The following is a 12,378-nucleotide window of genomic DNA, read 5'->3' as shown; positions in this document are numbered from 1 at the left end:
ATCTCTGAATATTAGGTGGAAAGTGAACAATTACCGTGCTAATGGCTCCATAAATTCCTTCATTACTTATTAAACTCGAGCCCTCACCACGCAGTGGAGGGAAAGAGACGAAATGGAGAAGAAAAGGGAGCGGCGGGGGGTGAGGAGTCAGGGCAGAGGGTCTCGGGCTGGGCGGCGGCGGCGGGGCCGATCAGACCCGGTAATTCACGGGCTGTCGTTGCCCTCTGCCGGCAGCGGGGCGGGCAGGGGCTGCCAGCCCTGCTCTTCCCAACCCTGCTGTTCCCTGCCCTGCTCTTCCCTGCCCTGCTCCTCCCAGCCCTGCTCTTCCCTGCCCTGCTCATCCCAGCCCTGCTCTTCCCTGCCCTGCTCTTCCCTGCTCTGCGGGCACAGCCCCGGCATCCCCGCGGGCCCCAGGCTTGCGAGCCGAGGGCTGTGTGGGGCTGCTGGCGCTGAGGACGCTCCGCAGAAGTCGCTACTTGGGGACTCCAAGCTGTCCCCAAAGCCCTCGGGGACGATGCTGAGCAGAGCTCATGGCAACACGAGCCTGGCTTTAGCAGCGGTTTAACCCGGCAGCGGCACAGGCAGGGTGAGGGATCCTGAAGCTGTCTCCATCCCACGCCGCCGGCCAGCGGGCACCGCTGTCCCTGCTGCGGGCAGAAATCCCGTCCTTCCTTCCCTGCCGTCTTTCCTCGAGGTGCCGCCTCGCTGCTCGCTGCCAAACCTCCCCGGCATCCCGCAGCGGGGACGTTCTCCAGTTTCTTTGCTGCTGGCCAAGGCGAGGTCCGGGCCACTGCGGGCATCGCAGTCACCATTCCGGGGAAGCTTCGCCTCGGCTCCGCTCCCGGGAGGGCTCTTGTGGCCTCGCCTAAGTGGTGCTAATGGATTTCCATGTCTCCAACAGCCAGCTGGGACACGAGCACATCTCGGCAGCTCGTCTGAATGCAAAACTGCCAACAGGCAAACGCGTCCCCAGCAGAGGTGCTCGCAAGCCTGCCGGGATCAGTGGGATTGCAGTGGGAGCTCTGGGATCCATCCAAGGAGCCCACTGCATCTCCTCCTCCGTCAGACCCGCCTGCTCCTCTGAGATCTGCTCCAGCTGGGCTGGAAAGGAAAACACACAGTTAAACCCCAAGATAATGTTTTGGGGTTTTTTTTGCAGGAAACTGCCGATTTCTGTGGTTCTGCAACACCCAAGTATCCTGTGGGATGAGCCAGCTCCGCAGAGGGACCTGGATGCCCAAGTCCCAGGGACAGCAGCTGTAATTAGATGTTTAGATCTAGGCCAGGGGCTCAAGGGCCATCTGGCACCTGAATTATTCATACATTTTTATCTAAGCACAGGCAGAGCAGAGTACAGCGCTCCTTCTCCAGCCTGGGCCCAGGGGAAGATTCCTGCTTGTGCCAGATCGTTTTTCATGGCCTGACAAACGTGATCCTCTCCAGACCTCCTCTCCGGTGCTGCGCTGCCTCCTCCCAGGGCCAAACCTGCTCCAAAACACACCAGGGCTGCCAAACAGACACCTACACACAGCCACAGACACCCGCACAGATCCACAGAGATCCACACAGATCCACAGAGATCCATAGAGATCCACAGACACCCACACAGATCCACAGAGATCCACACAGATCCACAGACACCCACACAGATCCACAGACACCCATACAGATCCACACAGATCCACAGACACCCATACAGATCCACAGAGATCCATAGAGATCCACAGACACCCACACAGATCCACAGACACCCATACAGATCCACACAGATCCACAGACACCCACACAGATCCACAGACACCCATACAGATCCACAGACACCCACACAGATCCACAGAGATCACACAGATCCACGGAGATCCACACAGATCCACAGACACCCACACAGATCCACAGACACCCATACAGATCCACAGACACCCATACAGATCCACAGAGATCACACAGATCCACGGAGATCCATACAGATCCACAGACACCCATACAGATCCACACAGATCCACAGACACCCACACAGATCCACAGACACCCATATAGATCCACACAGATCCACAGACACCCACACAGATCCACAGACACCCATACAGATCCACACAGATCCACAGACACCCACACAGATCCACAGACACCCATACAGATCCACAGACACCCACACAGATCCACAGACACCCATATAGATCCACAGAGATCCATACAGATCCACAGAGATCCACATCACCAGCAGCTGATGCAGAGGTGGAAAAATCCAGGAGGAGAAGTCTCCCCTTGGAAGAAGCAGTTCGGGAGTGAAATCAGATTAAATGTCTATCAGGAGGGCCCGTTCCTGTGGTGATGTGGCCCAGTGCTCCCTCCCAAGGTGTCTTTTACCCTGTGACTCATCTGCTGAGGAATTTTAATCCCTGTCTTTCTCTCCCAACCCCAGGCACCATTGAGAAGAGGAGAGGAACTTGGAGACAGAAGTTTCTATCCCTTGTTGTTAAAGTGATGTATTTCTTCTCCAGCCACAGAGCTGTATCAGGTTTTACGAGATGTAACTAAAAAATTTCAGATGAAGCTGAGATATGGCACGTTGTGGTTTTCTGAGCACTTTTCTCTTACCTCACTGAGTGATTCCTCAGCTCCTCTGAGCAACCTGGGCTAACACAAACCAGTCTGGGGTTCCATAATCCTATAAACACAACTGGAGATGCAGGAGAGGAGCTGGAGGGGAGGGATCTCTGCATGGGATGTGGGGCATCTGATCCAGACTGCAGTGATGCTTTCTTATTGTACACTGGGATATTCTGCTCCCTAAAACATACTGGCTGCTGGCTCTCATCCCTCAGTCAGCTCCAACCCAGCCTTTTCTAGCATCTCTGGAAGTGAGTTGTTGCTGTAAAGCGCTACCATCTTGACAGAATAACAACTTTTCCAGAGGGAAATCATAATGCCTGAGCTTTATCCTTCAGCTGTGTCTCTGTGGGAAGCAGCTGATCCAGTGGGGAGAAGGACAGGGACAAGCCCGTGTGACAGATCATGGATCAGCCACGGCTCCTGCCATGCACCTCTTTGTGTCACTTCACCTGATCACATCCACCCAATTTATCTGTCCTCCACAGCTTCCTGACAAGGATCCGCCGAGCTCCCAAGTCACCCCAGGCCTGGCTCTGAAATGCCTGCTGGGTTCAGGTTTCACAGAAGAATCTCAGTTTCAGAAGCTCAGTGTATGTTCCAAACACAATTCCTGTCACTCCAAGGTCTGTACTTGGATATCATAGTGCATCCAGTTCTGCTGTCCCAGCATGAGAAGATGTGGAACTGTTGGAGTGAGTCCAGAGGAGGCCATGAAGTTGTTGAGGGAACTGGAGCACCTCCACTGTGGAGGCAGGCTGGGAGAGCTGGGAATGTTCACCTGGAGAAGAGAAGGCTCTGGGGAGATCTCAGAGCCCCTTCCAAGGACCAAAGGGACTCCAGGAGAGCTGGAGAGGCACTGGAGACAAGGGCCTGGTAGGACAGGACAAGGGTTCCCATTGCCACAGGGCAGGGATGGATGGGATATTGTGAAGGAATTGTTCCCTGTGAGGGGGGCAAGGCCCTGGCACAGGGTGCCCAGAGCAGCTGTGGCTGCCCCCGGATCCCTAAAAGTGTCCAAGGCCAGGTTGGATGAAGGTTGGAGCAACCTGGGCTAATGGAAGGTGTCCCTGCCCATGGCAGGGGGTGGCACTGGATGGGCTTTAAGGTCCTTCCCAAACCAGTCTGGGATCCTGTGATTCCACATCCACTTGCAGCCAGTTGCAGCCTCAGGACTGGGGCTGGTCCTGTTTAATCTCTTTATCTGGGATCTGGATAAGGGGATCAAGGGCACCCTTTTCAGTTCCCACACAACACCAAGCTGAGTGGATCTGTGGATCTCCTGGAGGGCAGGAAGGCTCTGCAGAGGGATCTGGACAGGTTGGATCCATGGGCTGAGGCCAATAGTGTGAGGGTCAACAAGGCCAAGTGCCAGGTCCTGCCCTTGGGTCACAGCATCCCCATGGAACGCGCCAGACCAGGGGCAGAGTGGCTGGAAAGCTGGAACAGGACCTGGGGGTGCTGCTGACAGCAGCTGGACACGAGCCCAGGTGTGCCCAGGGGGGCAGCAAGGCCAAAGGCTCCTGGCTTGGGTCAGGAGCAGTGTGTCCAGCAGGCCCAGGGCAGGGATTGTCCCTCTGTCCTTGGCACTGCTGAGGCCACACCTCCAATGCTGGGGTCAGTTTTGGGTTCCTCGTGACAAGAAGGACATTGAGGGGCTGCAGCGTGTCCAGGGAAGGGAACAGAGCTGGGGAAGGGGCTGGAGCCCCAGGAGGGGCTGAGGGAGCTGGGAAAGGGGCTCAGCCTGGAGAAAAGGAGGCTCAGGGGGGACCTTGTGGCTCTGCACAGCTCCTGACAGGAGAGGACAGCCGGGGGGGGTCAGGCTCTGCTCCCAGGAACAGGGACAGGAGGAGAGGGAACGACCTCAGACTGTGCCAGGAGGCTCAGGATGGACATCAACAGGAATTTCCCCTTGGAAAGGGGGCTCAGGCCTTGGCAGGGGCTGCCGAGGGAGGTTTGGAGTGCCCATCCCTGGAGGTGTCCAAGGAACTCCTGGATGTGGCACTCAGTGCTCTGGGCTGGGGACAAGGTGGGGACTCGATGGTCTTGGAAGGCTTTTCCAACCTTGAATGATTTCACCACCAGCCCTTTACCCATCACTGAAACCCTCCCACCACTTCAGGAGCCTCTGTGCCAGAAAAGGTGAAATTGGGGTTTAGAAGGTGAAACCGAGAGTTTGGAGGGTGAAATTTGGGTTTAGAAGGTGAAACTGGGGGTTCATGTAATGATATTAAAGTTTGGAGGGTGCAATTGGAGTTTGAGAGGATAAAGCTGGGGTTTGGTGGGGTGAAATTGGAATTGGGAAGTGAAATTGCAGTTGTGAGGGTGAAATTGGATTTTGGGGGGGAACGGGTTTGGTGGGATCAAGTTGGGCTTTGATGGGGTGAAATTAGGGGTTATGAGGTGAAATTAGGATTTGTTGGCACAAAATTATTGCTTAGGGGGATGAAAATAGGAGTTTAGGATATAAATTCAGGATCTGGTACAGTGAAAATCGTGCTTGGGTGAAGAAATTGGGATTTGGGTTGGAATGTTGGAATTAGGATTTGGGAGAATGAAATGAGGGTTTGGTGGGTGAAATTAGGTTATGGTGGGATGAAATTAGAATTTAAGGGGCAAAATGAGTGGCTGGAGTATGAAATTTGGGTTTGAAGGATGAAATAGCAGTGGGTGACATTAGGGCTTGAGGGTGAAATCGGAGTTTAGGGAGGGAAATTAACATTTGGGGCGTGAATTTCAGGTTTGGGCACAGAAATGAGGGTTTGGAGTGCGAAAATGGGGCTGGGGGAATCCAGCTGGGGTTTGGTCGTGAAATTGGAGTTTGGGTGCTGACATCATGGTTTTATAGGGGGAAATGAGGGTTTAGGGGGATGATTTATGGGATTGTTGGATGCAGGGGCAGCAGTTCCACCAGGGTTGCGGGACCCAGCCCTGCCTCAGCTTTCTCCCCATTTGAATCTTTCTTTTTCCCATTTACACTTCCCACAAGGACAGCAGACCAGGAGAAAGAGGAGGAAGTGGCCAGGGCCCCCAGGTGGCAGCGGGATCGTCAGAAAATACAGGGATTAGAGAGAGATCCTCACAAAATACAGGGATTAGAGGCGTTCCTGCCCCACGGCACGGGGATTCCCTGACACCGAGGCCGCGAGGGCGCCTTCACCTCGGACCGAACACAAACCTCTTCCCCATCTCCGAGAACCTCTGAGCTCCAACTCCCCAAGGAAACGTGGGACCGCCGGTGAAAGCAGGACTGTATCAGGATAACTACTGTGATGCGAAGCTTTAAACGGGAAGTATTTCAAGCGGTTTGGTGGCCCCGGGCAAGGAGTGACCGTGCCCCGAGATAGTCCCTGCAGCTACGCAGGGTTCCAAAGCCGGCAGAGGAGCCCGGCCCTGGGGAGCCCCAGAGAGCTGCGGGGCTGCCGCAGCTGTCGCGTTTCTCTACATTCCCCGGTGAGGATACGCGCAAGGAACCAGGGAGAGGGTGAGACAGGCACTGGACGCAGCCGAGCTTCCTCCTCTCCCCCCGCGGTGGCTTCAGCCCACTGACGAGCTGAAGGGAGGAACAGCGAGCAGCCACACAGCTCCGCTCCGCACCACAGCCCGCCGCGCTCTGAGCCCTCAGGCGCCGCCGCACCGCGAGCTCTGCCGGGGACTGCCCGCCTCCCCTTGAGACCAATCAGAGCTAGGATCAACCTGATTGATTTTTGTCCTAGCCAATCAGCACTCTGCATGTCTGCACCCAATCAGACGCCTGGGGACATTTTCTCGTCCAATGATAAACCGGGAGTGCAGTTGGGGGGGCAGTGCGCACTCTTTTGTGAGCGGCGTAGGGATCAGTCAATCAAAGCAGGCCATGGGTTGACTAACGACCAATGAGGAAAGGGGGCGGGGAAAGAGCAGCTCGCGAGATTTTGAAAGGTACGACGGGAACCCACATCCAAGAGAGAGAGCCAATGGCACAGAGAGGGGCGGGGACGGAGAACGATTACTGCAACTGGCAGGTAGGAGAGCCAATCAGAAAGCTGAGATAAGTTCTGCCCAGTGTCCAATGGGCGGCTAAAATCCTCCCATGGTTGAACTACCATGATTGACAGGTAAGATCGCCCAATCAGATAGCCGCGCCCTTTCTAACTGCCCAATGAGGGAGCGGGGCAGGGAGGCGCGCGACGGCGGCAATTCCCGCCCCCCCGCGGGAGCACGGGGCTGGCTGGCAGACCGACAGCGCGGCGAGCCAATGGGAACACGCAGCGCCAGGCGGAGGGCGGTGCTTCCCCGCGGCGTCAGCCAATGGGCGAGGGCGCCGCCCTGGGCAGCCAATGGGCGCGGGGAGGGCGGTGCGCGCTGCCGGCGCGGCTCCCAAGATGGCGGCGGGTGCGTGAGCGGGGCGGTCGGGGAGGCCCGGCGGGAGCGCGGCCGCCGCCGCCATGAAGGGCAAGGAGCGCTCGCCCGCCAAGGCCAAGCGCTCCCGGGGCGGCGAGGACTCGGCGTCCTCCTCCTCCTCCTCGCGCGGCAGCAAGAAGCCGAGCGGCTCGTCCGGCGGAGGCGGCGGCTCCAACGGCGGGAAAGCGGCGGCGGCGTCCAGCGAGAGCAACAGCGGGAGCGGCCGGCGCGGCGCCCACGCGGACAAGGCCGGCCGCGCCGGCAGCCGCGAGTACGAGACCGGTTCGGCGGCGGCCGCGGGCGGCGGGGGCCGGCACGGCTACAGCGGTAAAACCGCGGAGGCGTCGCGGAGCAGCAGCAGCCGCAGCGGAGAATCGCGGGCGGCCGCCGCCGCCGCCTCCTCCTCCTCATCGGAGCCGGGCGGCGGCGAGTACAAGACGCTGAAGATCAGCGAGCTGGGCTCGGCGCTGAGCGACGAGGCGGTGGAGGACGGGCTTTTCCACGAGTTCAAGCGCTTCGGAGACGTGAGCGTCAAGATCAGCCGGCTCCCGCCCGGCGCGGGCGCCGCCGACGAGCGCGTGGCCTTCGTCAACTTCCGGCGGCCCGAGGACGCGCGCGCCGCCAAGCACGCGCGCGGCCGCCTCGTGCTCTACGACCGCCCGCTGAAGATCGAGGCCGTCTATGTCGGCGGGGGCAGCGGCCGCCGGCGCAGCAGCCGCTCCCCGGCGCTGCTGGACAAGGAATCTCCCTACGGCACGGCGGCGGTGGGCGCGGTGGCGGCGGCCGTGCGGCACCCGCCGGCCGGGGCCGCGCAGCGGGCGCTGTCCCCCGCGGGCAGCGGCGGAGCTTTGGGATACCGGGACTACCGGCTGCAGCAGCTCGCCCTGGGCCGGCTGCCGCCGCCGCCGCCGCTGCCGAGGGAGCTGGAGAGGGAGCGGGACTATGGCGGCTTCTACGAGGCGCGGGTGCGGCCGGCCTACGGGCTGGAGCGCGTGGCCGGCGTGGCGGCGGCCGGGGGATTCCGAGGAGGAGGAGGAGGCGCCGGAGCGGCCGGGGAGGAGGAGATCAGCCCCGAGGATGACCAGAGAGCCAACCGCACGCTGTTCCTGGGCAACCTGGACATCACCGTGAGCGAGTCGGACTTGCGGCGAGCGTTTGACCGTTTTGGGGTCATCACCGAGGTGGACATCAAGAGGCCGGGGCGCGGGCAGACCAGCACCTACGGGTTTCTTAAGTTTGAGAACCTGGACATGGCGCACCGGGCCAAGTTGGCCATGTCAGGGAAGGTGCTGCTGCGCAACCCCATCAAGATCGGGTACGGCAAAGCCACCCCGACGACCCGGCTCTGGGTGGGCGGCCTGGGGCCCTGGGTGCCCCTGGCCGCCCTGGCCAGGGAGTTTGATCGGTTTGGCACCATCCGCACCATCGATTACCGCAAAGGGGATTCCTGGGCCTATATCCAGTACGAGAGCTTGGACGCGGCACAGGCAGCCTGCACCCACATGCGGGGCTTCCCCCTGGGGGGGCCGGATCGCCGGCTCCGCGTAGACTTTGCCGACACGGAGCATCGGTACCAGCAGCCCTACCTGCAGCCCCTGCCCTTGCCGCCCCCGGCTCATTACGAGCTCGTGGCAGAGGCGGCTGCTTTTGGGGCTCACCGGGGAGCCCCCCCCGACCCTCTGCGGGGGGCCCGGGACAGGACGCCACCGTTGCTCTATAGAGACCGTGACAGAGACCTTTACCCCGAGACAGAGTGGGTGCCCCCGCTGCCCCCTGTGCGGGACCGGAGTAACCGGGCAGCTGCCTACGACCCGCTGGAGAGCCTGGAGCGCCGCCGGGATGGGTGGTCCTTGGAGCGGGACCGCGGGGAGAGGGAGCTGGGCAGTAGCAGTAGGGATCAGCCTAGGAAACGGAGACTGGCGGAGGATGGAGGCCGCCACTTGGACCGTTCCCCTGACAGCGAGCGCTCCTCTTCCTCCCGAAAGCGCCACTGCTTGGCCACAACCTCTCCCCCGGACCGCAGCCCCGAGCTTCTCGGAGGCCGGGAGCGTTACGGGAACGACCCCGAGCGCTCGTCCCGCTTGCTCCTCTTGGAGCGGCCTTCCCCCATCCGGGAGTCCCGCCGGGGCAGCCTGGAGCGGGGGCAGAACGAAAAGCGAGACCGCAAGAACTCCGCAGAGCGGGAGCGCAAGCACCGCGCCGCCGCCGCCCAGGAGTGCAAAAGCCCGGCCAAAAAGGACGAGCGGGCGGCGGAGGGAGGCGGCGGAGGCTCCCGGCTCAAACCTCCTCCCCAGAAACAGCAGCAGGACGGAGCAGCGCAGGCCGGGGCAGCGCCCAAGCTGTGCCTGGCTTGGCAGGGGATGCTCCTGCTGAAGAACAGCAACTTCCCGTCCAACATGCACCTGCTCCAGGGGGACCTCGGCGTCGCCAGCAGCCTCCTCGTGGAGGGAGCGACTGGGGGGAAAGTGGCTCAGCTCAAGATCACCCAACGCCTCCGTCTGGACCAGCCCAAGTTGGACGAGGTCAACCGGCGCATCAAGGTGGCGGGTCCCAAGGGATACGCCGTCCTTCTGGCCGTGCCCGGCGCCTCCGACAGCCGCCCCGCAGCCGGGGCTGCCGAGGCCGCCACCACCTCCACGCAGAGGCCGCTCAGGAATCTGGTGTCCTACCTAAAGCAAAAGCAGGCTGCCGGGGTGATCAGCCTGCCTGTGGGGGGGAACAAAGACAAGGAGAACAGCGGGGTGCTGCACGCCTTTCCGCCCTGCGATTTCTCCCAGCAGTTCCTGGACTCCACGGCCAAGGCGTTGGCCAAATCAGAGGACGACTATCTGGTCATGATCATTGTCCGTGGGGCGTCCTAAGGCCCTCGTGTTCTGTTCCCAACCCTGCCTACTCCTCCATGCAGCCCCTCCAGCGTGTGCCAGGTGCTATGGGATACAGCCTTAGCCAGCCCTGTTGTTATTTTAAATAGGTCTTTGTTTGTAGGTGATTTTCCCGGCCCGATTTTCTGTTACTACATTTTTCTATAAAGGTAGAAGCCAGAGAGGTTGGTTAGGAGTAGCGTGAATAGGATATTTTGAGAATTCCCTATCAGTGGGGACAGCAGGGAGGCTCAGCCTGCTTTGATTTACAGAAAATAGAAAAATAAGAAAAACTGGGGTGGGGGGGAGGGGGAGAAAGAAAAACTCTTCTTAATTTAGATTCATGTCCTTTTTTCATTTCATGTCTTTTAAAGCAAGTCCCAAGAGCTCGTCCTCGAGAGAGCTCCAAACCAAACAGACCAGATTTAAAGCACTCAGTGGAAATGGAAAACCACACTTTAATAACAGACTGGTGTCAGCTCCTCTTCTGAGTCCTTGAAATTCCGTGCTGGCCTCAGGCCAGGGGCCCTTTGGCCCGTGGGATCCCTTCCCTCAGGAGCCACAATGGTTTCCCCGTTGAGTCTGGTGGCTCAAGGTTGACGTTTTTCAGGTGAGCAGCAGCTGCTCTCGGGTACACAGCAGAACACTGAATTCCTTTTTGGAAAGGGATTCCTTTTGCATCCAGCCCCCCAGGTGCATGCACTGAAACTGGGTTTTTTAACAGGTGTATTTCCCTGGTTTCCCCATGTATCCCATATGTGCACTTTGGGTTTGTAGCAGTCAGGAGGTTTGGTGAAGAGCTGAGGACTTTGTTGCAAACCAGGAATGTCTTGGGCTCACTCTGGTGTGCAGGAAACAAGGAGAACCTGAGTTCTGTTGTGGGGTTTTGGTTTTATTGCCTTTTTTTTTTTTTTTTTTTTTTTGGTGGGTTTTTATTTTGTTTTGTTTTCCAAGAGTTGCAGGTTCAGTGGGGTCTGGTTCCACAGTGCAAACTGAGCAAGTAAGTGCTTCTCTCCAGAGATGCTTTTCATTCTGTGATAATTTAATTACATAAAAGTTCTCATTAACATTTTACCTCTTTGTTAATAGCAAGGAACTGCTGTCTGCTAGGGACTTTTCAGGTACAGTGTGCAGCGGGCATTACATGAGGTTTATCATGGGCACCTGGAGTAAAGTGGTGTTAGCATCTTGGAGGAATATTAAAAATACTCCAAGATGCTGAGGTTTGAGCTCTTGTTATTGTGATTCAAGGATGAAACTATTTGCAGGTTGTTTTTTTTTTTATTTTTTCCAAAGAACACAGTTAATTTTTTCTTATTTTTCCCCAATCATTGGGCACTTTTCTCCAGCTGCCTCAGCCACCTTTGGTAATCCAGGCTTTAGGAGGGGAGAAGGGATCTCAAACCCTGATGGGATTTAATTCCATGGTACTCTGTTTACCAACCAAAAGGATGTTGCAGCAGTTTCTAAACTGAAGTGTCAATCTCACTGTATCTCTTTACAGGCCCCAAAATTGGAATCTTGCACTTAAAGCCAGAATGTAGTCTTGCACTTAGCCATGTTTTCAGGGATTTGGGCAACGGAGAAGCGATGCTGCCTCGCTTGGTCCATGATCCAATAGATTCCTTGGATAATTGATACAGGCATGAGTTGATTTCTGTTACAACTTGCACAGCAAAAATCAAAGTGTGGAATAGGATGCGAATAGGAGATGAAGGAGGAAATGTCTTGAATGTATTTTATGGGTGTAACTGAACTTGCTTGAGTTTCTGTCACAAAAATAGGAATTTTTTGTTATTGAACCACTTGTCAGAGAGGGCTGTGGTTTAAGAGGGCTTTGGTTCCTTTATCTGCCCAGAATGAGTGGGCCCAGTATCCCAAATATCGTGGTGAACTGAGAATTCCAATGTGGCAGCATCTCTTAAACACAGATTTTGTTTCTATAGCCACTTTTCTTTCTAAATGAAAAGGTGAAAGCCTCATTTAATGCTCTTAAATTTGAGGGTAAAATCCAGGATTTCTGGGTTGTCCTTCAGTGTGAATGTAAGAGATGGCAGAATTCAGCTGTTCAGCTTACTATTAACAACGAGAATTTTTGGGAATGACACCAGAAGTGCAAATCACTGTGTTTAAGAAGATACAGCGTGTTTACCACTTACTGCAAAGAATGTTTTAATTGGGGCAGGTGCCTGTTGTGTGTCAGCAGGTGATCAATGCTGCGAGTGCTGCTTGCATTCAGAGGGAGTTTTCTCATTTCATCTGACAGAAATCACTTGCAAGAGTTTTTCTAGGAAAGAGACTTGAACAGCTGGGAGTTTAAATCTGCTCAAAACCAGTAAAAAAAAAAGGCACTAAAGTTGGTGTTGGACATTGAAAGTCGCAGAGAGCAGCGTTTGTTCCGCTGATCTGCAGCAGGCACCTGCTTAAAAACACAAAACTTGGGGTCAACATAGCTTGTCAAAGCCAGCTTGGTTTGGGAGGCTTTCTTGGAAGGGCATGCTAGTTGCACTTCCATTTTTCCTTG

At 56.9% G+C, this 12,378-nt stretch overlaps 1 protein-coding gene across 3 annotated transcripts in view; it reads left to right on the top strand.

The window, feature by feature from the left end:
• Positions 1–6,845: 6,845 nt before the first annotated feature.
• The window catches only part of RBM15 (RNA binding motif protein 15), a 22,127-nt gene continuing 16,594 nt past the window's right edge, over positions 6,846–12,378 (top strand). The window contains exon 1 of one of the 3 annotated variants that reach the window (XM_063418434.1): positions 6,846–9,917. In XM_063418434.1, the coding sequence (XP_063274504.1) occupies positions 7,038–9,854 (2,817 nt within the window). In that variant the 5' untranslated portion in view covers positions 6,846–7,037 and the 3' untranslated portion in view covers positions 9,855–9,917. The other 2 variants (XR_010082915.1, XR_010082914.1) reach the window with 2 other exon arrangements.

Source organism: Prinia subflava, chromosome 23 (genome assembly GCF_021018805.1).
Source record: "Prinia subflava isolate CZ2003 ecotype Zambia chromosome 23, Cam_Psub_1.2, whole genome shotgun sequence".
In the NCBI taxonomy this organism is placed as follows: Eukaryota; Metazoa; Chordata; class Aves; order Passeriformes; family Cisticolidae; genus Prinia; species Prinia subflava.
This window is presented reverse-complemented; position numbering and strand designations above follow the sequence as displayed.